This window comes from Penicillium paradoxum (assembly GCF_028828445.1).
Source record: "Penicillium paradoxum strain IBT 22861 chromosome Unknown utg000006l_segment0_segment0, whole genome shotgun sequence".
In the NCBI taxonomy this organism is placed as follows: domain Eukaryota; kingdom Fungi; phylum Ascomycota; class Eurotiomycetes; order Eurotiales; family Aspergillaceae; genus Penicillium; species Penicillium paradoxum.
In genome coordinates, this window is record NW_026643184.1 from 204137 (window position 1) to 231576 (window position 27440).

The 27440-nt window shown below is 50.8% G+C and overlaps 9 protein-coding genes across 9 annotated transcripts; 5 read left to right on the forward strand and 4 right to left on the reverse strand.

Annotated features, from left to right (window-relative positions):
• Positions 1–46: 46 nt before the first annotated feature.
• N7457_006586 (putative iron-sulfur cluster-binding protein) lies at positions 47–1627 on the reverse strand (the record flags this gene model as incomplete). The annotated part of the gene is made up of 6 exons (XM_057177630.1): positions 47–117; positions 169–291; positions 342–367; positions 433–787; positions 841–1318; positions 1376–1627. 6 exons carry the CDS (start codon positions 1625–1627, stop codon positions 47–49), a joined length of 1305 nt encoding a protein of 434 aa, XP_057029374.1.
• A 928-nt stretch (positions 1628–2555) lies between these two features.
• On the reverse strand, positions 2556–3743 carry N7457_006587 (aromatic ring-hydroxylating oxygenase subunit alpha; the record flags this gene model as incomplete). The annotated part of the gene is made up of 5 exons (XM_057177631.1): positions 2556–2680; positions 2748–3163; positions 3218–3399; positions 3451–3603; positions 3657–3743. The coding sequence occupies 5 exons, from the start codon at positions 3741–3743 to the stop codon at positions 2556–2558; spliced, it is 963 nt and encodes a 320-aa protein (XP_057029375.1).
• Positions 3744–4390: 647 nt separating this feature from the next.
• On the forward strand, positions 4391–5875 carry N7457_006588 (uncharacterized protein; the record flags this gene model as incomplete). The annotated part of the gene is made up of 6 exons (XM_057177632.1): positions 4391–4636; positions 4704–4898; positions 5070–5325; positions 5389–5423; positions 5475–5637; positions 5694–5875. 6 exons carry the CDS (start codon positions 4391–4393, stop codon positions 5873–5875), a joined length of 1077 nt encoding a protein of 358 aa, XP_057029376.1.
• Positions 5876–6093: 218 nt separating this feature from the next.
• N7457_006589 (alpha/beta fold hydrolase) lies at positions 6094–6705 on the forward strand (the record flags this gene model as incomplete). Its single annotated transcript, XM_057177633.1, has 2 exons — positions 6094–6150; positions 6211–6705. 2 exons carry the CDS (start codon positions 6094–6096, stop codon positions 6703–6705), a joined length of 552 nt encoding a protein of 183 aa, XP_057029377.1.
• A 751-nt stretch (positions 6706–7456) lies between these two features.
• On the forward strand, positions 7457–10126 carry N7457_006590 (GTPase-activating protein GYP7; the record flags this gene model as incomplete). Its single annotated transcript, XM_057177634.1, has 4 exons — positions 7457–7603; positions 7651–9348; positions 9408–9726; positions 9786–10126. 4 exons carry the CDS (start codon positions 7457–7459, stop codon positions 10124–10126), a joined length of 2505 nt encoding a protein of 834 aa, XP_057029378.1.
• A 2519-nt stretch (positions 10127–12645) lies between these two features.
• On the reverse strand, positions 12646–16768 carry N7457_006591 (GAS2 domain protein; the record flags this gene model as incomplete). The annotated part of the gene is made up of 3 exons (XM_057177635.1): positions 12646–13537; positions 13620–14107; positions 14165–16768. The coding sequence occupies 3 exons, from the start codon at positions 16766–16768 to the stop codon at positions 12646–12648; spliced, it is 3984 nt and encodes a 1327-aa protein (XP_057029379.1).
• An 893-nt stretch (positions 16769–17661) lies between these two features.
• On the forward strand, positions 17662–19215 carry hxkB (putative hexokinase; the record flags this gene model as incomplete). The annotated part of the gene is made up of 4 exons (XM_057177636.1): positions 17662–17841; positions 17880–18002; positions 18054–18290; positions 18373–19215. 4 exons carry the CDS (start codon positions 17662–17664, stop codon positions 19213–19215), a joined length of 1383 nt encoding a protein of 460 aa, XP_057029380.1.
• A 154-nt stretch (positions 19216–19369) lies between these two features.
• Positions 19370–20561, forward strand: N7457_006593 (checkpoint protein HUS1 family protein; the record flags this gene model as incomplete). Its single annotated transcript, XM_057177637.1, has 3 exons — positions 19370–19412; positions 19460–19578; positions 19638–20561. The coding sequence occupies 3 exons, from the start codon at positions 19370–19372 to the stop codon at positions 20559–20561; spliced, it is 1086 nt and encodes a 361-aa protein (XP_057029381.1).
• Positions 20562–21311: 750 nt separating this feature from the next.
• sec16 (COPII coat assembly protein SEC16) lies at positions 21312–27389 on the reverse strand (the record flags this gene model as incomplete). Its single annotated transcript, XM_057177638.1, has 4 exons — positions 21312–21898; positions 21956–24542; positions 24610–25197; positions 25260–27389. 4 exons carry the CDS (start codon positions 27387–27389, stop codon positions 21312–21314), a joined length of 5892 nt encoding a protein of 1963 aa, XP_057029382.1.
• Between the last annotated feature and the right edge of the window lie 51 nt (positions 27390–27440).

A 27440-nucleotide genomic window follows, 5' to 3' on the forward strand; every position in this document is an offset into this window, starting at 1 on the left:
TGAACCCACGCGAGTTCTGTGTCAAGGACCATCCATCTGAATCAATCTACCAGTCAAGTGGACCTGTTGAAGTACCGGTCTGCGATCCACCACTAGCACAGTCAAGTTCCTTGCATACTACTGCCGGTTAAAATGGCACATAAACTAACTGGGAGCTGTAGTACTCACGCTGGTCTGCTTGTTGGAACAAGGTGCTTCCTTCTGGTTTGTGCGTGGCTGGGAAGATCTGACTTCCTTCGATTCTTTCGAGTTTCATATGATCCTGCAGTCGACGGAGGATTTCACGAGTGGCTAAGGCCATATTTAGATAGAACACAGTCGATTATTTTGGGGAAACATACCTGTGCTGTTGGACTCGCCCGATGAGCTATTAGAAAAAAGGAAAAAGAGTCAGTTGAAAGAACATGGTATAACGTAGCGTGGAATATGTACCTTTGAGTCTTCGAGATGTACTGATATTTGACTTCAAGTTCTCCAGCTAGTTGCTTGGTCGTGCTCTGCAAAATATCGGAGAATCTCTGTGTCTCAGGCTCACTCACACTGGAGCGAGCGAACAGGTCATAGCGCATGTGCGTCTTCGACTCAGAGGCAGGAAAGAAGGATAGAGCAACAGTCAAATCCCCATCTTCAAGTGAACAAAGGAGTGTTGTCGGAAATAATGAACAATCATTTCCAGTGCTCTTCTGCATAATACTCCTGACAAGCCTCGTAGCGAGCGAATGTCTAGAGACTTCAGACGCTCTGCGATTCAATTCCCTCAGAAATTCATCAGGGTGATAACCATTCGCTTTGAAAGTGTCAACCATTGTTTTCAAATATCTCTGAGGGATTATAACTCACCACCAACCTTCCAGTTGAAATCCCCAGACAAAGTCTGACCTGTAATCCAAGTCGATTTCTCTTCCATCCCAGCAATGCGAGCAAATCGGCCAACGGACGATGTAATCGTACTGTCAAACGCAGCTGGCTCACCAGAATCAAGATTCACAAACACCAATCCTTGATCAGTGGTATGTGTATGAATCTCAAAGAGACTATTCCGCGACTTATCAAACCCAGGAATGTCATCGAACTGAGGAGCTTTCACCAGTCGACCAGTGGTATCATAGCTCCAACCATGATATCGACAACCCAGCACAGTCGACGCACCAGTCTCCTTCCTGGTAATGGTGTATGCTCTATGCCGACAAACGTTGTGAAACGCGCGGATCTTGTCATCCTTGCCGCGAATGAGAAAAACCGGGAACCCGGCAATATCGAATGATTGATATGCACCAGGTTTTTTGAACTGAGTGCTGTGAGCGAGATACAGCCACGTCTAAATTGTGCGTTAGTGACGAAGTTCATTCGTCTTTTAGGATCGGGGTTCGATTACTTTGCTAAAGAGTGCGCGCCGCTCGAGCTCGAAGACCTCCTGACCGGTCCACCATCCCTCTGGAAGCTCGGGCTCCTTGGACACAGCTAAGCCCGCAGGGTTATAGAGTCCAGCTGGAACAGTTTCAATGATTTTATCGGATTTGCGTGGAAATAGGCGAGGCCATGCTCGATGAAGTAGAAAAGCGATTGTCACCAAGGCGACGGCGATAGAGCCTGGAGAGACCAAGAGCACTGTATCGGTAGATTCCATGATGAGTGCAGGCTGTTTACCGATGAAATTGAAATTGATGTTGGCATGTAGACCTCATATACTTCCAAGGTTTGGGAGCATCCGTCACATTATGATGTCATTCCCTGGTTTACCTGATTGAGTTGGAATTTCCTGTCTGGACTCTGTGTTACTCTGCTGACCGTCGCTTATCACTTCCGATTACAATCGAGACAGGGTAGCAATAGCTGCAGGTGCCTATTAAGGTTATCTATATCCTGCTCACTTTCTTATAGCAGCTAGGAAACGCATACGTATCCTGGTAATATGGAAGATCACCATGCTTTTTGAACCACCGGACCGAGACTCCGGGGACTCCAAGGAGTGGCTCTCGGTGACACAGATTTAAAAAAAAGTCTCGTGTAGCCACCATAAATGCTAAGAAATTTAGTAGTCGAAGGGAAGATTTTCGGGGCTAGTAAGATAGCGCTTTGGCCTACAAATATAAAACAGCGTATTATACGAAAAAGTAGGAGGTTCACACTTAGAAGGATACCCGGAATAGAGCTAGATATACTAAGGATTTGGAAGCTGAGCCGCAGACTCAATTGGTGGATAGGAAGCTAAGCATAAAGCTAGTTTAGTATCTAAATGGCCCAATAACCGGAGCATGTATCTAGATACTTGGGTAGCGAGATAAATGAAAAAGATGTTGATTTTTGAGTGAAAATTATAAATGGGAAATTATCAATCCCTGAAAGGGGTTGGTGAGCTGGCACGATTATCGGGTGTGCTACTCAGCCTTGCATAAGGTATGCTTTTCCATCTGGGCAGCTGATGACGATATAGCTACCTAGTATGGAGATACTAAGCCATACCAAGAAATGCACAGTGAATATGTCCCAAATGCCAATTTCATTCTCAAGTCAATAGACAATGGCCACGAAGTACATCTTCGTATCAAATTCTACTACGCTGTCATCTGCACCAAAGAAGGCACGGCATGCTCCTTTATTCCAGTCCCTTCGACCAACTTGGCGGCTCTGTCAGACTCGTGCTGTTCGCAGACCATATCGAAAACGCGGCTTTGGTAATCTAGGAAATACCTGGGTATTAGACATGATCCCAAATGGGCGTTTTACCTTAGACAGTCGCAACTCACATGAGACGCCATTTTCCTTCTCCGGGTTCAGGATTCCTTCGTGATAAACCCCCTTGGCCAGATTGCTCTGGGCCTTCTCGCACAGCTCAAAGTCTTCCATTGCAACCTGACGCACAAACTTGAAGTACTGGTCAAACTTCTCTCCGGATTCGAGATGATAATAATCGAATTCCATCCGGGTGACGTGCGGATCGGCGGTCGGACACACTCTGAAGGAAGACATACCACCGCCATAAACATTTAATGTACAGTTGGGGAAGAAGTATAAGAACAAGCCATCGTCTGGTTTCTTTGGATCGGCAATGTGCTGCGAGAAATTGTGTTTGTTGCGCACCGTGTAGAAGGTCGGCGGATAGTAGGCCGAGAAGGACGGGTGGGTGTACTGGCAGTGGAGACATTCTTGATATCCATCGACCCTGAAACGAAGATCAGTGATCGCACAATGGCCAGTGAGGAAAAGTTCGATTTACATGGTTTTCCAGTTGAATCGGCCTTCATACTTGATGCTGTGGCGATGTGGCAGCTTAGTAAAGTCGACTTTGTCAAGTAGCTCCTCGAGCTCTGGGAAGAACTCATGGAAGCTAGGAGCATCGTCGCATATAGTGGAGAAGAGAAGCCCGGTTGGCGTGAGATGGCTGCGCAGCGTTTTACCCTATACACCGTGATTAGAATCAAACCCATAATCTATTGGAAGTCAATATACCGTCTTCTTGCACACCACCTCCAGCTCCTCGGCAACAGGGTTTAATGTCTCCCCCGAGGTGCGAACGGCAGAGACAGGCTGCTGTGCAACTTCATAGGCTACATGCTCGCCCACAACTTGGAATCGGGTGACTGGGCCGAGTAAGTACCAGGACTATGACATGTTTTAGTCCCATTCAACCAAACGCCAAAGACTGTATAGCATACTTTGAGAAAGACAGCCCGCCGCTCCATTTGATACAACGGCTGGCTGCAATACCAGGAAGCAGGCAGAGTACGAGTGAGCTCTGACATCATGAGATCGAGATCAAGTATCCAGTAGGTGAAAGCAAAGTCGTGGGCTACAACAGTGAGAGAAGACCCCCTTTTATATCATAGCAGATTGCTATCCAACTTCTATTCACTGGCAAGTGCTTGTTCTCTGGTGGCAATAGTGCGGTTGAACAACATTGTGTGAGTTGTGGAGAGTGCGGTATATCGTTTCCCAAATGAGTTATCGAGTCCCGTTTCGACGTCACGACTGATTTTGTACACGAGTGACCTGACTCGGGGGTCTAAAGAGTTCTGGCCTCCGGAAGTTCCCAAAGATAGACAATCGATCTTCAGATCGGCTCGTATAGCACCGCTTTTTATGTAGGGCGATGAGGGCGATGCCTGCAGTGGGTATTTAGGTACGTTGGTTGACACACCGTTGTACTTGACCTAGTATCTCCCAACGGCGCTCAATTTGAGATGTCTGGACAATAGATAACATGTCCGCAGGCGCTCACAACTGAGCTCGGTGTACTATTACCTCTGATAGTCAGTTATTATGTGTGAATAATAGGTGCGAATGATGACGTTGATCACATGATCCCAGCAGAACAGACCCGAGGGGGTGTGTGTTCCTTGAGAAGGGCATCTTCCCTTGAAATTTGGCATTTTAGTCTTGATCGTCACCAATGTCTCGCCTAGGAGGCCGGCTTTTGGATCGCTCATTCTTCACAGGTCCTTCCTTCCAGCGAGCTTCTTCCCCTGTGCGGCAACTCACTCAATCGAATATCCAACCACTTGATCTAAATATCAAGTTCGAGGAAGAAACACATCCAGGATACACCGCAGAGAACTCATATCCTGTCAACATTGGCGAGGTCTTTCAGTCTAGGTACCAAGTCATTGGCAAACCAGGGTTTGGGGGATACTCGACGGTATGGCTTCGCAGAGAACTTGCGTCTGCTTTTTGTTTCCGGTGCTATGGCACAATTAGTGCAAAAGTTCATCAATGAGTACCAAGGTAGACAGCACAAATATGTCACATTGAAAGTGTTTGAACGAGACTCAACCGAAGGAAAAAGAGAAGTCGGGATCTACGATCATATTAACTCGGTCAAAGCCTCCCATGATGGTGCCATGTTTGTTCGCACAGCGCTTGACACCTTTCAGATCGGCGATGCGAAAGCACGTTATCAGGTGATTGTGCACCAGCCTCTAGGCATAAGGCTATATGACCTCCGAAATCGATTCGCAGACAATATACTGTCCAAAAAAGCAGTAAAGCTGACTTTTATCCATCTCCTACTCGCTCTTGACCACCTCCATACAGAGGCTGGCATTGTCCATACCGGCATGACGGCACCTTAGCACCCGGGCGTCTTTCGCAGGTGGTGTTTCCTTCCTAACACGCTCTTCTTAGACATACAGGAAAGGAATACCATGCTTGGTATTGAGGATGAGTCAGTATTAGCAGAGTTTGAGCAAGCAGAGAAATCCAATCCTAGTCCCCGAAAGGTTGTTGGCGATCGGGTGATCTATGCATCTCGCGAACTCAAGAAGACGAACAAGCACGGCCGACCTGTTTTATGGGACTTTGGCCAAGCTCGTTTTGGGTCTGCATATCGTAATGGGGACATTCAACCATACATATACCAAGCTCCAGAAGTTGTACTACGTACGACTTGAGATGAAAAGGTTGATATTTGGAATCTCGCGGTTGTCGTAAGCAGGCCACTCAACCCCATCTCTCAATAATGCAACTAACTCCTCCAGACATGGGATCTTTTCCAACAGGGGCATCTATTCTATGCTAGGGATTCAAACAAGGAACACTGGAACGCCCCTCACATCGCTGAGATGATGGCGATTCTTGGACCATCACCCAAAGAGATGCTACTGAACAACGACTATGCCAAAACGTTCTTTGATTCAGACGGTACGCTATCTCTAACACCCTCTTTACACATCCTAGCACTAATCACGCAATTCAAGCCAATTGGAAGGGAGCGGCTCCCATTTCATCAACCACCTTGCAGCAGCGGGGTGGAAACCTGCAAGGTGAACAGCAACAGCTCTTTCTTGTTTTCATGCGCAAAATGCTTCAGTGCCGGCAGAGGAAAGAAGTCCCGCAAGAGAACTCTTGGCAGATCAGTGGCTACTTTCGCCATAATTGAATATGACCCTGAAATTTCTTGTCCGTGGTGTACTGGTAGGCGATGTGAATCTTCAATTTATCTCATACATGCAGGTAGCTCCACACCACGATAGTCAAACACTTTTAATTGCCTGCTTTAGACCCATGGAACGATGCAGGATTTCCGGGCTCGCATTAGGTTCACTTGATGAACCTGATTATGAATTCAGATCAACCCGCCTTGGGGCTACCATCTAGATGGGAATCTGGGGGATCGGCGATGACGACAGCTGGGCACACCGCGATCGGCGCCAAGTTTGTCCTCGTATCACTCCCCATGTCTCTTGAGCTGTATCGTAGCACCACATGGGCTAGACCACCGTCGCATTAATCCATGACGCCTTGGTGTCTGGTCTCTACTGGAATCTGATGATCCCTCACCTCCCCTCTTACCATTTCCTGGTTCCAGACCGTCCAGGCCATGGCAAGTCCCAAGCGATTGCACCGCTTTCAGTGGATCTCGCAGCCCGCCTAATTGCCCAGCTGATTCGTACACACGCCATCAATGGCTTGGCGCATATTGTCGGCCATAGTTTAGGCGCTCAGGTGGCTATCCGTCTCGCCTGTACTCCACACTCCGTACCGACTGGTCAACTCCGTTTTTGTCTCGGGTTTTGGAATGTTCCCTCGAAACTCAACCACACCGTACATTCCCTACGCGGCATGGGCGATGCCACGCGCGAAGAACCGCCTTGCCTACCCCCTGATCTGCTGGGCAATGGATGGTGCCGATATTCCGCGCATCGATATCGATGTCTGCACACCGGACCTGTGTCGCCAGGTTCCGCAACTGTTTGCAGAGACTGCTGAGGCGTGATTCGAGCCCAAGGGGCTTCCCGGAGGCTTTGCCAAGCTTTAGTACCGATCTTAACATTATACTGACCGAGCAGGATACATCGTGAAACCCCGTGGACAGGTATAGACCTGAATAATGCACGGAGCAGACAAGGCAATGTGAGATAATAGCCCTTATCGTATGCCTCCTAGGTAGGCAATTCTAGCCCAGTGAATGATACTCTCGATAAGTGAGAAAAATGAGAGAGACGTCTTGAGTTCCTAATCATCAATTCAGATTTCGCGGATGTGTATAAGAGCAGCTGTTCATCCAATCATCTCCTCCGTACTGTACATGATATTCAAATGATCACCCTCAACAACGGCCATACTAAACAACCAGCGAGATATAACTACTTGAAACATGAATCAGATTGAATAGAGATCTTGTAGGCCACTCTCTAAGCTATTTATCGCGGACTGGAGGTGTGAATTCGGCTGCCTGGGCGGATCGGAGGCCAGTGGCGACCGGAGGCGCAGTGGTAGAGCAACGATCCCAGAGAGAGAGACAAGTTCAACGTAGATTCTATATTCTCATCACAAACAATCCATTCCAACAAAGATATCGAAAAGAAAGAGAGTGAAAGCAGACAACAGAAGACGGCAAGCAGAAGGAGGGGGTCAGACGAGCGCGCTATCTTATCAATTACGTCGTCTCCAACTTCTGGAAACCTGCCACTGGCAACTCGCAACCCTGTGACCTTGCAACCTTCGTGCCATTTGTATCATGGGCTCGGTCAAATATACTCCTCCTCCTACACCATCACCCCCAGCATCTTGTTACGCCATGAGTGACGACGAGGAAGATGAATACAACACTATCGCCCAGGCTGCCTCGAGCAGAGGGGTTAAGCTGCTCTTCTCCAAAAGCAAAGTGAGATATTCCCCCGGATACAGAGATTAGGCTAACCAATGATTTAGGTCTATGTTCATCCAACTTCCTCCTCCAAAGATAATATCCCTGGCTTCATCGCCCTCATACAGCAAAAACCCGTCCCCGCATCACATGCCTTCGCACCTCATTCCAAGCACCCCGATACACCCTCCTACCTGCTCGCATGGGTTCCGGAGTCTTCCCTTGGAGAGGCATATGACACGTATGTGAAAGTAGATCTCTGCGAAGGCGATTCCCCGCCGCGCCAGAAATACCTCGTTCCGCCACTTCCGACCACTACCTCCTACAGAGATCCCATCGGGTTGTATTCCTTTGCAATCCCGCTATCAGAGATATATTCGCTCTTAGTACGACCGCCAAGTTTGGGATGGTGGTTCGGGAGTCTAGTGATCAACACCCGAGCAGGCGATGGTTTCCCGGCGCTATTCTTCCATGATGACGAATGCGAGTCAACTATCTTACAAAAGAAGAAGAGAGTCAGGGAAAGCTTCGATCCCTTTGGAAATGAAGGGGGTTTGTTCTGGGGCGGTGATGAGGTTTTGCGGTGGCTACGGAAGTATGCGGAGGTGCAGCGCTCCGCAGTCGACCGCAACGTCTACCTCATCAACCCATCGGAGGAAGATTCACTGTCATTTGGACGGCCGATGAACCATGGTGATCCATCGTTTTCATCCAAGGCACATCCTGGAGCTGCTACCGCTGGGTCTAGCCGGGCCGGGCCGCCCGATGCTGGCATGGATCCATTCATGAAGACTCTCAAGGAAACCCGGTGGAAAGTGCTGGAACAGCTCAGCAAAATCACGACATTCACGCGAAGGACTGCGAATGATATTGCAGAAAATTCTCTGATACCGCCTCAGATGCGCCGCCTAATGAAGAATCCAGAGATTCAAACGTTGCAAGATGAGTTTGACAGCGCCAGGGTCTACCTGGCCCGCTGGGCTATGAGTGTTGCTGAACAGAGCGATAAAGAGCGAAATCAGCGTATATGGACTGCACAAGATATGTTGGAAATGGAAAATAGCTCCGTCGGTGACTTTGAGATCCTAGAGTTGGAGACCGGCAACCTGGCTCTCCAGGAGCGACGCCGTGTTCTCCATCTGGCTGAATGGGAGGGCTTCTTCGACCCCATATCGGGCAGACTTCAAGTGACAGTGGAAGAAGTCAAGGAGCGGGTCTTCCATGGTGGCTTGGATCCCAATGATGGCGTCAGGAAGGAGGCTTGGCTTTTCCTTCTCGGGGTGTATCAGTGGGATAGTACCCGCGAGGAGCGCCTAGCGATGATGAATTCCAAGCGCGATGAGTATATCCGGTTGAAGGCCGGGTGGTGGGAGAGAATGGTTGAGGGCAATTCAACGGCAGAGGAATTTGATCATTGGAAAGAGCAGAAGAATCGGATAGGTGAGATCAGAAACTACACTCGCCCCGTGGACATGTCACATACTTACATATGGCTACAGAAAAGGATGTTCACCGCACCGACCGGAACATTCCTTTGTTCGCGGGCGAAGATATCCCTCATCCCGATCCCGATTCCCCCCTTTGCCGAGACGGGTACCAATGTGCATCTGGAGCAGATGAAGGACATGCTCCTGACGTACAACGAACTTAACCCAGACTTGGGCTATGTTCAAGGAATGAGTGATCTCCTGGCGCCAATTTATGCCGTGATGCAAGATGACGCTGTCGCTTTCTGGGCGTTCGTCGGGTTCATGGATCGAATGGTATGTTCCTTTTTACGAAGCAGTCTACCGCATATTGTCATATTAACCTCGCTGTACAGGAACATAACTTCCTTCGCGATCAATCTGGAATGCGCGGCCAGCTGCTGGCCCTGGATAACCTCGTCCAGCTCATGGACCCCCAGCTCTACTTGCATCTGCAGTCCGCCGAGAGCACCAACTTCTTTTTCTTCTTCCGCATGTTGTTGGTGTGGTATAAACGAGAGTTCGACTGGAGCGACGTCCTGCGCTTATGGGAAACATTGTGGACGGATTATTTCTCCAGCAGTTTCCATCTCTTCATTGCGCTAGCGATACTGGAGAAGCACCGCGATGTCATTATGGATCATCTCAAGCACTTTGACGAAGTGCTCAAATACAGTACGTTGGAACCTGCGAGTAATAGTCGATTTTTAATACGCTGACTTTGCCATCTCCAGTTAACGAACTGTCCAACACAATGGAGCTCTTGCCCATCCTTACCCCCGCAGAATCACTCTTCCACCGTTTCGAGCGTTCCGTGCAAGCCATCGACAAGAAGGATAACTTTCCTACTGCGCCAAGTGCCCACCAGCGTCGGCCAGGCGCGACTAGCCAGGATTCTTCAGCCAGCAACAAGGGCAAGTCCCCCGAATCTACAATCGGAGCAAGCAGTGGTGTCAGCGCCGGGCCCTCGGCTCTTCAAAGGGCAATTGATGCCGATAAGCCGAAGGTAATCTCTCCAGCGCTGCGCGAATTATTTCGGAAAGACATCCCATGGAAACGCCAACCGACTTCGTGATTGCACCATGGTTTGATGAGAAGTCTATATTCTCTTAGACCTACTCCGTTGTTCGCACTGACTCTCGTTCATTTTCTTCAAGTTTCCGGCTAACCATAGCCCATGATTTATGATTCCCTCTCATGTATATCTTTTACCATCTCTGGTGATTTGGCTTTGTCGAGTAGATGGACTAGGGTGTTTTGCCATACTGTACCTTTGTCCTGTACCTTTGTTTTTTTTGGAATGAAAATGCAATGTTGTCAACCAACATTCAACTACAACTAGTGATTCTTATTTGCTTTGGGTGGGAGTTTAGAAGAGCTTCAACTTCACATCTAGACTGAGTAGTGATAAGTACGGGGGCTCTGGTTATAATAATGCGTCTTTGCTCGTCGGGTGGACATTGATAACAGTAGACATCTGCTTGAGAATACGCTTATGATTACAGTTGATACCGGCCAGACATCGTCTATATGTTCCAATTCTATAGTTTTAATTCCTATATATTCTGATCAATAATAGACCTGAGCATCTTTAGACACGACCTGGTATACAAAGTGCAGGTGAGAGAGACTCAAACATCAGGTCAAAGTGAAGACAATTTGAGATCTCCATCATTTGGACTTTCAGTTCAACTAAGTGTCCATACTACTTGCCATCTTTCTACTATATAGCCTAGACCACTGGCTTTATGAACTCAACGCTGAATTCATTCTCCATCAGCCGACTTGCTGAGAACAGTGGGTTCCTCGGGACTTTACAGTGTCCGATAGTGAGACTTCTCAAGATCTCTGTATCTAAAGGGTCATTTCTTCTCCCTCCCTTCTGCTTTCTCAGACTGACTATCCAGTCTACAGAGTTGCTCCCAACACACCTTGATACCCCGTCCGACAACAGCTATCCCGATAGAACAAAAGCTGATGAGCACGTCAGACATCCTCCTTTTCCCACCTGTGGAAATGAAATCCTAACAGGTCATATCTACAGTCGGACGAGCCGGTTCAAATTTGAACAGCTCTTCATATGCCCCAAGCCCAGATATCGAGATCTCCTTCGGGGGACCGAATCCTTAGCAGACGGATGTGGACATACGACAGAAGTGACCTCCTCGCTGCCATGTGAGGAACTATAGGAACCATTCAGGTCCTATAGTCATCTACACGAGAGACGCATTCGATACTACCTTTTGGGGTCCCAACAATCCTGAAGCAGTATCAAGGACGTTTCTCTCTTGCAGTTTATCTTGCTAGAGAGGCACCGAGGAAATATCCTGGGAGATTACACCTTTCACCCCTACGTTCTCTACTGGCGAGACGCCCCGATCGTCTGAAATTCTCACGAATGAGTGAGAGATATCAGGGTGAGAACCGAGCCAATCGCCTTTCAAACGTCACTCGAAGTGATGTCAACTCAATGTGAGAATTCTCACTTTCCTCCTACAAACCTCTTTCCCCTTGGCGGTATCCGTTTCAAGGATGGAGACGAACATGATTGCCGTGACGGATGGCCCTCCTACTTAACAGCCGGACTCTGGCGCTAACAGAGCAAATACGACGTGCATGGCAAACTCTGCACAGACATCCACAAGTCCGACGTCATGACAGCGATGTCTGTTGAGACAGGGTCCCGTGATGGCCAGACATCACCCCAACAGATAGATAGTCGGGAGCCTCGTCTCCTTTCCCAATTCAACTGTCTCTCTCCTCTCTCTCTGAGCCCTCTTTCGTAAGCCTCGACGATATAGTCGACAGGATCTAGCAAATTGGCAGGACACCCTAGATTTTGTCATCTAGCCTCCTAGGAAGTCTCGATCTATACACGCGTGCGATTCCATCAAAGCAGCAGCAATACTGAAGGCCACTGCTCCAAAGAGAGTTGCAATAATGAGTTCCCCTGCGGATTAGATGCTACTGCGAAGGGAATCGGACAGCACGGAGAGGGAACCGCTCTTAGGAACCGATCGGGGCGATCAAGGCTCAAGGGGAGAATTGTAAATATACCTGTATGACAGGGTGTCCATCATTCTTGTTGTCAAGTAGTAAGTTTAGATGCACTGAATGCATGATATTTGCCTTCCCCTATGTGTTCAGACAGAGTCTAATGGAATAAGCATGGACTTTTAGAGGTGTGTATAAGCCCGTAGAAGAGTATTCAATGTAAAATAGTGTTGTAAATGTAAATATAAATCTATCGACCAGATAAATTGTAGGGTATTGTTGAGCTCGAACACCACACCAAATCCCGAATCAAACACAAAACCAAGTGAGAACAGATTCGCCACGCTGATGCAAGTAGAAGAGAAGATAAAACCCCGAGATATGAAAAGACAGCATAGAACATGTACTGTCTAGTGGCCGTATATGTCCATGGCTTAAGAGCCCAGGATGCGAAGAAAAAGGTAAAAAAAAAAGGTATAAAAAAAGGATTACTGTAGCCCCAGTCACGGGCACAGCCAGAGAAATAGAAACAGAAAAGGGGAATCAAGTATCAGAATGTGTATGGATGCGAAGAAATATGGGGGTTTTATTGGCGGGAAGTTACGACCTGCGATTCCCGAGGCCTCTGAGCACGACTCGTCGGCTGGTGCCGGAAGAGCTGATATCACCAATGCTGCGGACCTTGGGTAAGGAGTGCCCGGCCACGCTGCCGTCACCAATCTCAGATTGGTCGTCGGCATCGTGGTCCGGTGGGAGACTTAGTGCGAACTGGGGTGGGAGGGGCTGGGAGCTGGAACGGCGGGTCTTTTGGAGGACATCTTCAACCCAGGCTTCACCTTCTGGGCTCATGGACTCAAGTCGAGAACGTGGCTTGGGACCAGCTAGGCCTAGTGGGGCGGAGCGGAGGTCGTTGGATGCAAGGGCAGCCGCGATGTTGGCGGGTGAATAGTTATCTCCGACCGAGTAGGCCGAGGACATCGAAAGGCGTCTGCCAGTGGAGGAATGGATATGAGAGAGAAAAGGTGGTGGTGAGGCGAAGGAGGATAAATGACCTGTGGTCAGTGCTCTGGTGCCCATTACGTCCGATGCAGTTGAGCCTCGTCGTTTCTTGTGAACGGTAAGCGATGAAGGTGGGCGAGAACTGAGTACGGATGCCGGTCGTGAGGGCGTACCTCGACCGGAGGCAAGATAGGATGAAGTCGAAGGGGTCAGCATAGTTCCTGGAGAGGAATAAGAGGGTGAGGTGCGTGTTTTTATGCCCTCAACCTCGACGCGAGGCGTTTCAGAAACCTTACGGCGACCGTGGTGAATGACATATTCGCGAAGATATTCGCCTAGATCGGCCCATCCGCCGCCGACACGAACCATCACACGCTGCCCCTCCTCGCCCACAGTTCGAACAAACAGTTTTGTAGGTGCTGCCTGCCCTCCGTGATGAAGGTGATAGAGTTTGACACAGCTATCCTCGGTCTTGTAGGCATGGGAATGCCGTCTCCCGGCCGGCGGCTCTCAGTGTCAAAGAAGGAGCTGGAGTGGTGCTCCGAGTTCGAGCGATAGGCGACTCGGACCGGTACCGTGTTCGTCTGTCCACGGAAGATGATGAAGATGATGTGTCTGCTTCCTGGTTGGGGTCGACCATATGGATATGGCCAGGTAACGAATCCAGAATGGAGTTGATCTTTTCATCAAGGTGGTCTCGCGGTTGTTGTCTGGAGTGTTTGATTGGCGACGCAGCGCGGAAATCATAATCTTTCAGTTCAGATTCATGCTCTTCCACGTATGAAAGCTCTTGTCTTTTCATACCTAGGCTCTCGAGGCTTGGGTGGGCAGTCAGCCGCTGTCGCAAGCGAAGCGACTTGGGCTGGCTAAGGTGTTCCATGGCTCGTCGGGCGGAATTCGTCCCAAAGGTCTTTCCGCTCGGCTGCGTAATTTTCGCCCTCTCGCTTTGAGAGTGCAAATCGCTTGCCGACTTTCCTCGAGATAGGTGAGGATGACGAGTTGTGAGATGTTGGACCCGTGCAATTGGCGCAGGAGAAGTCTGAGGTGTGGGTTTGCTTCGAGACTGGAATAATCAATTAGACACGGGTTTATAAACGAAGGGAAAATGGACTTTACATACCTTAGGGGCCTGCGGGAACTCGGTGGGTGTGACAGAGCGTGTCATGGATGATTTCACACCAGCCACCACTGATACCGGCTCCCCTCCCAGTCCTAATTCTAGCCGTTCATTGATGAAGCGCTCGAGAGGCAAACTGACCGTGTGAGATTGCTGGAATGAAATTCGCGGATCAGGCTTTTGACTGTCCAAGCGACGCAGGTGATCCTCTCTCAAGATATAGTCCCCATGCGAATGGTGGTGTTTAGGTTCCGGTAGAGGCGATGTACTAAGCGAAGTCACATTCGAGGAAGCGGTGCGTGGCTCAGGCACCTCAGGACTAGACATAAGAGAGGAATGATCCGAAAGCAAGGAGCCCACAGATCCAGTAGATGTCCGACGACGGCGTATAACTGTGGGCGCTGCTTTGACATCTTTATTGAGATCAAGCTTCCCGAGGCGGGATTTGGAAAGCTTGATGGGGCTTTGGAGAGGTTTGCGCACAGTGCGCTGAGAGACTTCTGCTTGCCCTTCAGTTGAAGGCTGATCTTTGATGGGAGTTGAGCTTGAGCACGACTTGGGGGACCCGATGGCCATTGGGATCTGAGAGGCTCGGACAAACTGTCTCAACTTTGGTAATCGGGATTCCGATTTGGGTGTAAGAACAGGAGAGATACCTGCTGCCACCGGAGTACCGTTCCCGTTCCGTTGGCTTACCATGCTCTGGGATTTGGTATCTTGGCCGGGGGCAGAATTTGTAGACTTAGGGGTCACTTCGCTTGGTTGAGGATGAGGGACAACCCTCTGTTCCACCCCATTCGATATGTTGCCCATGTCATCGCCCATCGTCTCAACAGGCGAATTACGATCAACAGAGACATGGGGTTCCGCAGTGACAGGCAAATCAATCGAAATAGGAACCTCAGGCAGCCGAGCATCACTTTCAACTTCAGTGGATGATTGAATGCAAGAACCTGCTGCTAAAGCTGGATGCTCAGAAAATGGGGTTGGGGTTGGTTTAGCCGAACCGTGGATGGGAGGAGATCCAGCTCCATCAAGAGATTGTAAGCCCGGCGGAGGAATGTTTTCTTTGTTTTCCAAGTCAGGGAGAGGGACGCAAGTTGTATGCGCAGGAGTTGGAAATATTTGTCGGCTGATGGCAGGGGCTGGTGGAAAGTCAGACTGTGTTGGTGTTTCTAGGTCCTCTGTCGTGACCACAGGGGTGAGATCTTCTCGTGTCTCCTCGATTGGAGATTTTGATAGAGAGGTTGAGACCGAGAGTTTTGGCGAGCCGTTCTTCTCAGCAGACCCCTCGGATGACACCGTTGGCTGTTCAACAGATTGTGGATTTGTTGCGTTGGTGTCGCAGGAGGGAAGTTTCTTGTCTTCTTCGCGTTCAGCCTCATGTTGAACAGCGTGCTCTAGAAAGAGCTGTGGTTCATGTCCCGCAGGTTCAGAAATGCCTGCATCGCGCGTGAGGTCCTGATGTGCTTTCTCCAGTGACTTTGCGCGTTGAAGCTGTTCGGCCGCGCGCATCTCGGCGATCTGAGCCTCGGCCTTCGACCGGATCCACTCAGTCTGGACCTTGTACTTTTCAGCCTCCACTACCCATGCAGCAAAGTCGGATTCGATGGCTTCTAGGTCATCAATCCATTCTTCCGGTAAAGAATCCAGACGGCCTTCTAACGCGTCGAGAACCCGGTCCATCCGCCTGCCGACAGCAACGACGGCGGACTCAAGTTTGACATGATCAGTGGACAAAGATGAATCACTATATCGGTTCTCATACGTGGCAAAAGAATGCGGGGTCCGTAACGCGTGGAGAGACGAATCAAGGGCGGATCGGGTCAGGGTCAGCTCCCTCAGCAGACCGGGAATTTGGCGTAGAACAAAAATGCGAACGTCCCAGGTAGAAAGTAAGGTATTGAGACGCGATAGGTATGGCAGAGCTCGCAAAATCGTCGCGGTAACCACCGCTGTGAAGTCGCTGAGCTGCACGTAACTGAGCGGCGGAGGCACAGACACGCAGCTTGTGGCAGACGAGGGCCGAGACCTTGATGGAATGTGGGCGTTCAAAACGTGTTCCTTTAATTCTTCCACGTTGAGATCGTCCATTCCGTCGCGTATCTCATCGATTCTACTCTCATATCGCTCGACCACGCTGGCTGGTAAGCTCCCATAGTAGCTTTCCACCGGGTTGCTCGTGAGACATAAGAGTCTCGGAGAAGGATTGATTGCATATTGCGCTTCGGGCAAAGGAATGAAGCCCTTTCCGACCTTCGCGTCGCTCTGATTTGGCCATTGCCATGATAAAACCTCCTTATGCCACAGGCCTAAGTTTTGGGCAGCTACCGCGGCGCGAATTCCGAGAGCGCGTTCCGTCGGCGACACCTGGGAGATGCTTTGAGAAAGGATATCATGGGCGCCTTGTTCGTTCGAAGGAACCACGTCGGTGGAGGTGAGGGCGCGGAGAGTAGATTCTGGGGAGAGGTTGCCGAGAAGAGGGTCGAGCTGCTGGAAGATGGAACCGGGGATTCTTTCGGGTGAAGTCGAACGGGAGTTGTTTCGGGAGTGAACGGGAGAGAGGCGGATGGAAGGGCGATTCGGAGTTATTCGACTGGCGGCCATGCCGAAGAGATGTGTATTCTAGGTCGGATTTTAAAGTCACAGAGAGCCTCGACTGGCTCGAGGATGGCATGTAAGTGACGGGGGTCGGAACGAGGGCGGGAAAGAGGACTGTCGAGCCCGCATGCTGAGACGCGCGATTCGATAAAGTATAGCAACTGGCAAAGCGAGTAGCTTGAGACAGAGATTAAAAAGAAATGTAAAAACGATGGTCGAGTTTGGGAAGTTGACGGGATTGTCGAAGTACAAAGGTTTGAGGGGGGGGTTGGGCGTAAGAAGTGAGGAGTGCGGAGAGAGGGAGAGTGGGCACAAATGAGGGGACAGAACAGAAAGACCGGCTTGCTGCTCTCAATACTTTAGTCGGAGGATTTTGTGAAGATGAATTTATTTTGACTGGAAGTGGAGATCCGATCAGGGGCCCCTAGTGGAGTTGCCGACACGAACCACCGTGTGCCGGAGATCCGCGTCACTATGGGGACTGACCACTGGCTACTCGCGTACAAAGTACAGAGTCCCAATGTACGGTGAGGATCTGGGGATGGGAACTAATGAGGCTGATTTGTGGTGGATTTGGAAACAGAAGGGGAACCCAGGATTTGCTGGTTAACCGTGCAATTGATATTCAATCCCAAAATAGGGGAGCTAGTGGTGAATAGTCGCGATCGTCAGATGCAAGGAGCCACCGGAATAGTCGAATATTTGCCCAATTATTTTTGGAATAAATGACAGAGCATAAAAAAGAACAAAAAAACAAATGCCCTATTCGCTTGATCTCGACTGCCAATCACTATGCGGTCATCATGGCGTTCTCGGAACTGAGGGCCCTGGCAATATCCCCGAGGCGCTTCAGGGCTGAGGCACAACATAGCTACAGAGCGCTAACTACGCACCAGTGGATGATCATGCAAGGGTTCCGCTATCGCCCAGAGCTGTTGGAAGGGGTGGCCGAAGAGCTCACTCAGGAATTGAGGAAATACGAAGACTGGTTCATGGTGGATGGGTCGAAATTGAAGGCGATCACGGCCCATTTTGTGGAGGAGCTGGAAAAAGGGCTTTCAATCGAAGGCGGGACTATCGTCAGTATCAATTGACCGGATATGATTCCAATTCCTAGGACGCTGACTTAAGGCTCGATGTTGTGCTGAAGCCCATGAACGTCACATGGATCATGGGATACCCAACGGGCCGTGAAAAAGGACGCGTTATCACCGTTGATATGGGGGGAACTAATCTGCGTGTATGCGATGTATGCTTTTCTGGGGGAAAGAGAGACTATGAACACTCTCAGCGGAAATATAAACTTCCGGACGAAGTCAAGACATCCACGAGCGAAGCCTTGTGGGATTTCATTGCGGATCGGGTCGGATCGTTTCTCAAGGATAGTCACCGGGAGATGGACCCGTCAAAACCGCTGCCACTATCGTTCACTTTCTCCTTTCCAGTCGATCAACACTCTATCCGAAGCGGTGTTCTGCAGCGCTGGACCAAAAACTTCACTGTCGCCGGGGTGGAAGGCAAGGATGTAGTACCTCAGTTCGAGGCAGCACTGGCAAGAAAGGCAAGCCCCACCCATCACCTACCAAGAGGCTGGTAGCTGATTGGAATAGCACGTCCCGGTGAAAGTGGTTGCGCTGATCAACGACACGGCGGGAACCCTCGTTGCATCACATTATCGGGATCCCCAGATCGCGATCGGTAGCATCTTCAGCACCGGTTGCAATGCAGCATATATGGAGAAATGTCAGGACATCCCGAAGCTCCGCGATGCGGGGCTGCCCGAAGATGCAAATGTAATCATCAACACCGAGTACGGCGCATTTGATAACGAGCGCAAGGTGCTGCCCCTGACGCCGTTTGACTACCAAATTGACAAGGAGTCAGCTCGTCCAGGCACCCAAATATTTGAAAAGATGGTGGCTGGTTTGTACATAGGGGAGATGTTGCGCCTGGTCATGGTCACCTTGCACGAACAAGGCATACTGTTCAAGGGCCAAGATGTCACCCGCCTTCGAACAGAGAACACCTTGGAGGCATCGTTTCTGTCTACTGCCGAATTAGATATTTCAGACAGTCTCACTGACATGAAAGAAGAATTCGAGGAGCATCTCGGTCTGAAGCCCTCGCTGGACGAGTTGAAGGCCATCCGATACCTTATCGGCCTGATCGCGACGCGTGCGGCGCGTCTCTACTCGTGCGGCATTGCGGCCATCTGCAAGAAGAAAGGGATCCGGCAGTGTCATGTCGGGGTGGATGGCTCAGTGTTTAATAAATACAGCATGTTCAAGGGTCGATCAGCACAGGCTCTTCGTGAAATTTTTGACTGGGACCCAGACAGCTTGGATCTCATTGCCTTGAACGCTGCCGAGGATGGATCTGGTGTGGGAGCAGCTTTGGCTGCGTGCTTGACCCTGAGCCCGGATGAGATAGTAGAATGTGAAACAGAGGAATAGATATAGCAAGGTACAATAGAACTGAAAGCTTTCTGCAAATTCTACGGAAGACGCTGAGGACGCTGAGGACGCTGAGGACGCTGAGAAGAGGTCAAACGCGTGATAGCGATAAGCACTGTAGCCTGGCCTTCTCCCTCCGACATCAACTCACAAAATGCGGTTTCGAACACAAATAAGAGACAGCAAGACCTTCTCCAGTACGTAATACCTCGAGAACAAAGAGAAAAAAAACTAACCAAGTTAGAGCTAACCGCGTCCTTATCCTCCCTGGGAAAGGTATGCTGGATGCGCCTGGAGCCCGACGTGGTCCGCTTTACCATCATTCCCGATCAAGGCACCCAAGTGTGGGCATCAATACCAGTCGTATGCAAAAAGAAGCCAAGCTCACCCGTATCACGATCTCTATATTGATCAATTGCCAGGGCACCATCTTTGATAACACGACCTACGAACTAGAATCCAATTCCGATGCTATTAATATGGAAGTCAACATCAGCGTCCTGAACCGAGCACTGCGCTCTTGCTGGGGCTCAGCGCATGCACAAATTCGCCTAACTAAGAAAGATAGAACCCCACTATTAGCACTAACAGTCCTCTCATCAGAATGGACAGATGGAAATATGGCCTTGGCCACCAGCAATGACCAATTCGACCCCAACGACGACCCAGCAGCCACAAACTCAGCCGACACAATTGGGGATCGAGGACCCAGAGAGCGCCAGACATGGATTACCCAAGAAATCCCCATCAAGATCTTACACGAGACAGCAGTGGAAGGCCTACATGAGCCGCACTGTCCAGACCCAGAAGTACACATCATTCTGCCCAATCTCGCCCACTTAAAGAGCATTTCCGATCGGTTCACGAAACTAGCATCCACAGACACTAAAAGTCGCCAACCGGACATCATGGCCGCCGATGCCCCGGGAATGCACTCTACATCTTTCAGCACTAATGCAGGTGCCACGGCACTTTCTACCAACTCATCGCCAAAGCTTGAATTATCTGCCAACATGCATGGCTCGCTACGCTTAGCTATTGCCACGGACGAGCTGCGGATCGCGAGTGTCTGGTCCGACCTTGTGAATCCGCCGTTGGACCCTACGCAGATGAGCCAGGAGCAAATGTCACAGCTTCCCAGTGAGCTTAATCGGATGCGTGAGGCGCGGGAAGGTGATGAGTCTGGTTGGGCCAAGGTGCGGATTGATGGCAAGGACTGGAGTCGGGTGTTGAGTATTGGGCGACTCAGTCCGAAGGTTGTGGCTTGTGAGTTGTCTTACGCTGGGATGATATTTCGAATCGCGCTTGTTGGGATCAATGCTGACTTTGTTTCTAATTTGTTATGACTAGGCTTCATCAATGAGATGGCACTTGTTCTTTACGTTTACCTACCAACCACTCGAGATGGGGAGGAATCATGTTTAACGGTCAGTCATCCCCAAAGGAATGCCTCCCTTCAATAACGAAGTTGTTAATGGCCATGCAAATCTAGTATTATATCAATTCATTCACCACATGACGCAATGGTGAATCTAAAGCTGCGATATCCATCTTCTAAAAGTTCAGGTTCAGATGATCAGAGGTTCGAATGAATTATTATAAAACGTTATTAAGACAGGTGCATGCTAGAGCTCATGGAGGAAGAAACCTCCAAATCCGAAAGCTTCCAGCGAGGGACAAAATGCCAGGCCGGAATAGAACAGCAGGGGGAAGAGGGTGATATACATAATGCCAGGAGGACGAGCCCTCGACTCCATGGATGAGACCGCGCCAAGGAACAGCAAAAATCAAGCTATATGCAAAAGCAGGGCTCTGGGATGAAGTTCAGTGGGCGAAGATGCAGAAATGGGGTGCCTGCCGGGGCAAGGGACGCGACACATGCAGGATGCTGGGGCAATGACAAAGCTAGCAGAGGGGGTCATATTATTCAAGGGGTAGGGGAAGTGATTCATCAACACAGTCATGGGAACACAAGCAAAACAACATAAAAATGAAACAAATGTAATAGAACAAAAGAAAAGGGTATTATAGAACTTAGCCAGCCGGGTGACTAGTAAGTACTATATCATCGGTCACTCATATAGAAAGTCCAAAGATTATTGGGCCATCACGTCAACATAACGGCCCTTTTTCTTACCGCGGACGGCGTTGCCCTTGCGCGCCTGAGGTGCTCCGATTAAGTCGTCAATCGAGCTGGCATGAGTCAAGGACGACGATGGTCGCAGTGGTGGTCCGCCGGAACTGCTAGGTGGCGTTGGCATAGCCGCCCCTGTAGAAACAGAGCGAGGGAAAGGAGGAGGCGCGAGACCTGAGATGCCTGGGCTGGAGGACAATTGGGGCAAGGCCGCGCTTGAAGAAGATTGAGGGCCGCTGCCAGCCCCCGACATCGGCGGCATTGGGGGCATTAAAGGCGCCCCATTTGGTGGCATGCTGCCTGAGCTGGCAGTCCGGCTCGGGGGAGCGGATACGCGAGGAGGGGGTGGGGTAGAACGGACAGGCGCACTACTATTGGGATCCTTTTTGTTAACCCATTTCTTCAAATCTTTGTCATAGTAAAACGAGCTGTCTTCGCCCAGTTTGGCTCGGATGGGACCGCCACCGGAGTGGTTTTCATCCTTCTTGCCTCCGCCAAACCAGCCGCCAAACCAGCCCTTCTTGCCAGATGTCTGGGGACCCTTTTTAGCTGCAAGAGAAGTCAAATTAGTGCCCGTGTAACGCGATGAGCATTGTTGAGACTTACCATCTTCCTCGGCAGCTTTCGCGAACGCTTCATTTGCCTTGCGATCATTCTCGGCCTTCTGGAGAGCCGCAGCCCGGGCAGCAAGATCGTCCTCGTCGTCATCCATGATCGATTTCCTCTTCGGCTGCTCCATGGCAGGTGACATATTCTCCTCCTGATGGGGCACATCGCCCATTTCCACACCGGCACTAACAGGCTCATAAGAGGAGGTCGGGATTGGAGGTGCGTAAGGCGACTCAGAGGCTGGTATACCAGCTGGCATACCAGGGGGACCTTGATAATAGGGAGACTCGCTGGGGGCGGCAGCCTGTGCTGGAGGCTGGTAGAAAAGGCCATTTACCATAGGCTGTGCGGCTGGAGGGCCCTCATTGGGTGATAAAGCTTCTTCTACCGGAGCAAGGGGAACGTAAGATGACTGAGGCGGTGTTGGTTGGTACGCAGGCGCATTTGGTGACCCATACACGGGAGCCACAAAGGACATCTGTTGTTCAATGGAGGGCGAGAGTTCCTGTGAGCTGCGGCGCTGTCCAACGGGCGGGAAGTAAGAAACAGATCTCTGAGAATCTAGCGAAGATCGACCCTTGAACTGCTCTGGGGAGGCGTTGGGAGCATATTGAGTAGATGGGTGATACTTCGATCCGCCACTAGTATGAATGGGCTGTGCTCCAACTCCAGGATAGGAACCGTAGATATCAGACACAGACGGGGAACGGCTGATCGTAGGGGTCCCAGCCACGTTTGCGAAAGGACCAAATTCACCTTGCTCGCCACCCTTTCCGGATCCAGTCGATGCACCATCACTGTCATCACCTGCGACAAAGCTGTTGAAACGAGCCCACATTGAACCCGAAACCCTCTCCATGCTCGGCCTCGAGATCCAAGAGCCGCTGTCACTGGTTGTTTGCCGCAGACGCGCGGAAAGCTCCTCAACTTCAGCAAAGAGATGTTGGTGATAATAAGGCGAGGGGCGAGTGGTCGCTTTCAAGGCCGCTGCCACTGCCTCGCAGTAGGCTTGCGCCTCTAGATTGCGACCCTGGTCAACGAGACACCTGGAGTTCAAGATCTTGAATGCCAACAGATGTGGGAGATGGGCCGTCGGAGAGTTGCCAAGGACAGAGACAGCATACTCGTAGGCCTCAGTAAGCAAGATAGAATCTTCATTCAGTAAGGACGAAGGGCAGCGCTGATGATCAGCACCAAGGAGAACAATGTTGGCCTGTGGATCATCGGGACCACCGAAAACAGCAGCACGCGAGAAGATGTAGCAAATATGAGCTGCCTCCGTTCGCCCGTAAGATGAGAGCAGGCGACCAAGAGCAAGAAGTGCCTGGTGATCCTCAGAGCTTCGATTGCTCAAAACCAATCCCAGAGTCTCCTTCCACTTGTCCAAACCGTCCAGGGCGTTTTTAGTAGAGCCCTGGCCATCAGACTTGCTAATCAATTGTAAGCCTGCTCGAGCCGATGGAGGCACAAGCTCGTCGATGCTTTCTTCAATATTGCCAGCGAAGATCTCGTAAAGAGCTGCAAGTGACTCGGTGTTTGCTGTCTTAGATCTGACTTCGCGGCGAACAAATTCCTGCGTGACTTGTTTCGAAATCGATCTATCCATGGTGGAGGCAAGGATCATCGCATGGCCCCAGAGACGACGATCGACAGCACTCCAGACGGCTTTCTCACGATCACCGCAGATCAAATGCAGTCGAAGTTCTTCTAACCATTGAGAGTCAACTGCATCAGGCTGCAAGGGCGTTTCCGAAGACGAAAATACCCCCGAGACAGGTAAGCTGCTAGTGAATGATCCATCTGCGTCCGCCGCGGGTAGATTGGGGAAGATGGCCTGGCGGAGAGATTGTTGGACTTCTGGAGAACTCTCCAGGTTACCGTCATTCTCAACAAGAAGCTTCACAACCTTCCACAAAAGGGTTTTTTCTTCGTGGCGCTTGTGGGTATCCAATCGAACTTGCTCATAACTAGGAAGACTTGAGTTTTCGAAGGCTGCAATCTTGCTGGAAAGCCATGCAACCAAGTCCTTTTTCTTGGATTTTGCCTTCAACGGGCCAGGATGCTGGACAATAGTATCAACAGAGGGTAGCACTTCATTCAACTGCAAAATTTTCGGTTCACCAGGGGTCGGTTGGATCATCGGTGCCATTTGACCGGCTGAGTAGCGAGGGGTATGTCTAGGGAAGCAAGATACCATGGATCCACCGAATCCGAATTTGAAAATTGGAGCACCCTTCCATCGCCCCAAAGGATCGTGCTGCTGTCCATCATTGGGAGGGATAAATTCCAAGTGTTGGGTCGGAGCACGGGGTTGAGAGACAGCCTGCATAGGCGCATACGCACTCGCGGTTTTAGTTGGCGAGCCTGTAACATGCACTGAGGCTGGCCGTTGGAGAGGATCGATGTTCTGTCCATATGAACGTGGGCTCAGGATTTCCCGGCCAGGTGACTGGGTCTGAGATCTGCGGAGGGGAGCCATCTGAATATCGTTCGGTGGTGAAGCCATATGCGCATTCGGTGCCACCGGCGGCGGTGAAGATTCTGAAGCGGGCGCAAGACGTTGGGCGAATTCATTAAGATATTCCTGAGGGGCATATCGACCTTGGGGTGGAGATGCTTGTATGGGGAGACCCAGTGCTTTCTCTCCGTGCTATGCTAGCAGAGCCATTGAGATACTGCGGAGCACTAGGTTGGGCCTCAAATGCGGCGGCTTGTACGCGCGGCGGAGACAAATTGATCGCAGGCTCCAGGGATGGCGGCTTGTGCGATTGATCGGGCTGGTAGGAAAGCTTCTCATGATGTGCAAGCGGACTGGAGGTTCGTGGCTGGAAAGGCAAATTCTGGCCAGGAACAACGAGTGGCTGTGATGCATAACGATTACGAACCGAAGAGGCAGGAGGGGGCGCAGGAGAATATCTCGGCAACGAAGGCGGATTTGATGGTGCTTGTGAGCTAGGAGGTTGTGGAGAATACCTCGCAATGGCGGGTGGACCAGCTGAGGCACTCGAGGCTAAGCTTGCGTACGGATCCAGCTTTTCGGGTGACTGAAGTGTGGATTGGATGGGCAGACCAAGAGGCTGCGAGGCTGGTGGTGGAGCTGCTGGGGAATATTGAGCCTGAGGCGGGGAAGAAAGAGATGTCCCAGTCATTGTCGGAACCGCCTGTGGGTTAGGAGTGTATCTTCCTGAGCTAGCAGGCCGAGATCTTGGTGGCGCCATAGGGAGTTCTTCGTAGAAATTCTTTGGCGCAGGGGGAGGAACGGGAGCAGAGTGAGGGGCTGCCGGAGGGGGAAACCAGGCACCAAAGGGATCGACAGGCCAGAAGCCGGGGGAGGAGGGGGAGGCATATTAGTCACAGCCAGAGGAACAGCTTTGTGGGAGACGGCTGGCTTCCGCGGACGGGAGATATCATCCGGAAGGTCATAAGGAGATTTATAGCCTTCTTTAGACCGCTCAGCAAAACTCTCCCCTCTGCTTGATACCGGGTTTTGTGGCGGTTGCGAGAAGTATGATGGCATGGCTGCTGTGGTTGGCGCCTCGCTTCCTGGCAGGGGAATCCCCTGCAATAGATCACCAGTTGACGGTTGATGGGGTGTATATATGCTGGGAACGGCCCTTGGTTGAGAATGAGGCTGAGGGGTCTGGAATGGACTGTTCAAGCCACCAGACAAATCAACGTTGGTCGGCTGAACAGGGGTTTGGTAAGCAGGCTCCTGAGCAGGGACAGACTGCGTGGCTTCCACCTCTAGCAATATATCGTCATCATCTAACGCCGCTTCCCAACGAGCAGCCAGGTCATCATCTGGTGAATCAGCTAGTTCAGCTTCCCACCGTGCGGCTAGGTCCTCCTCCGAGGGATCGGCCGTTGTTTGTGGTTGCGACGACGCAGCCTTCAGAACATCATCAAGTTGTGCTGCAGCCGAAGCGTCACTAACTGGGGAGTCAAGAGCAAAACCAGCCGATTCCAACACCTGTGAGGTGCTTTTCCGGGCGAGATGAACAACTGGATCCTCCACTGCTTCTTCCCGTGTGATAGAGCCAAAAAAGCCCTCGCCATCTGTCTCAGCCGCCGGCTGTGGGCCAGAGTTGAAGAAGCTATCTACATCATCCCCGTCGTTTGAGAACACGTTATCGATAGACTCTCCACCTTCGAGTGTATTTTGAGGTGAAGCTGGTGCAGATTCACCCAATTGCGGGACCCCTTCCTCGAACCTGGACTCAGCTTCCGGCGGGGCAAATATAGGCTTGGTCTGCGTCTTGAGCTGGTCAAAGAAATCGTCTTCATCGGAGTTGACTTCACCGCTCGTCTCGTTTACCCAAAGCGGCTGAGCCTGAGAGCTTGCACCCTCTCCCGTTGTGATGGCATCTGGATGGGCGTCGTCGGGCGGTCTAGACACCTCTGAAACTCTGCTTGCCTCGTCGGGTTTCTCGTCCCCGAGATTCATTGAGGGAAACTCGAGATCAGATAACCCATTTTCGGTCGGAACTATAGCCTTTTCGGTGGAATTGATAACATCGCTGCTCTCCTCGTCCAATGCAGTGCCTGTGTTTGCACTTTCCTCCGCCGAGGGATCTAAATATTCTTCGACAAACGTTGGTTCAGCAGATGTCGAGGCGAGTTCCGAGATGGTTTGAGTATTTTCGATAGGAGACGTAGTCTCTTCGGGGGACGGCAGCGTGTTGCGAATGTCCTTCTCGAAGCTGGCCCATGGATCTTCGGAGCCGGGGTTTTCTTCATTGGATTGTGGGAATAGCTCATCGGAGGGGCTTGACTGAGGGATGTCTTCATGCTCAAGTGTATCCAATGAATGTTCGGCTGCCGCTGAGTTCTCTTCCTTTAAGGGTGTACTGTCGCTCACAAATGTCGACTCCGGAGCGGTTTCTTGTTCGGAAGAAACGGTGGGGGCAACATCATGTGAGATTTGTGTATTAGCGGAGGGTGAATCGTCTTTATCAGTGACCGTATCTGCGGTTTCAATAGAGAATGCCTCAGTCTGAACTGGCTCGGCCGCCTCAGGTTGGGTTGACGGCCAGGTGGGATTCAACGCGGCATCGGTAGTTTCACCGGACGGTGTGACAGTGCTAGTAACTGAGTCAATCTTGTCGTCAAGGATTTGACTGCCCTTATCGGCAGAGTCGGTGTTCAAGGATGCGGCGTGGTTTACCACTGGTGATGCATTGTTCATCAGGATGTCCATGCTCGTAGACGGAGGTTTGGTCGCGTCTACCTCATCGGACATATCCCACGCAGAAATATCCTGACTTTGTGGGGATATGATATCGGCTAAGGACTCGTCTTTTGGCTGCTCCGCCGCTATCGGGTCCGACAGTTCACTCCGTGTGGAGGAAATCGCAACAGGTGTGTTATTATTCTCGGGCCGCAATGCCGGGTTCCATGACTCTGAGTCATTCTCTGTCGCGTGGTGTGCCATGTGTGCGACGTGGTTTTCGATTGCCAACTGACTGGAAATGGGGGGCAGTCC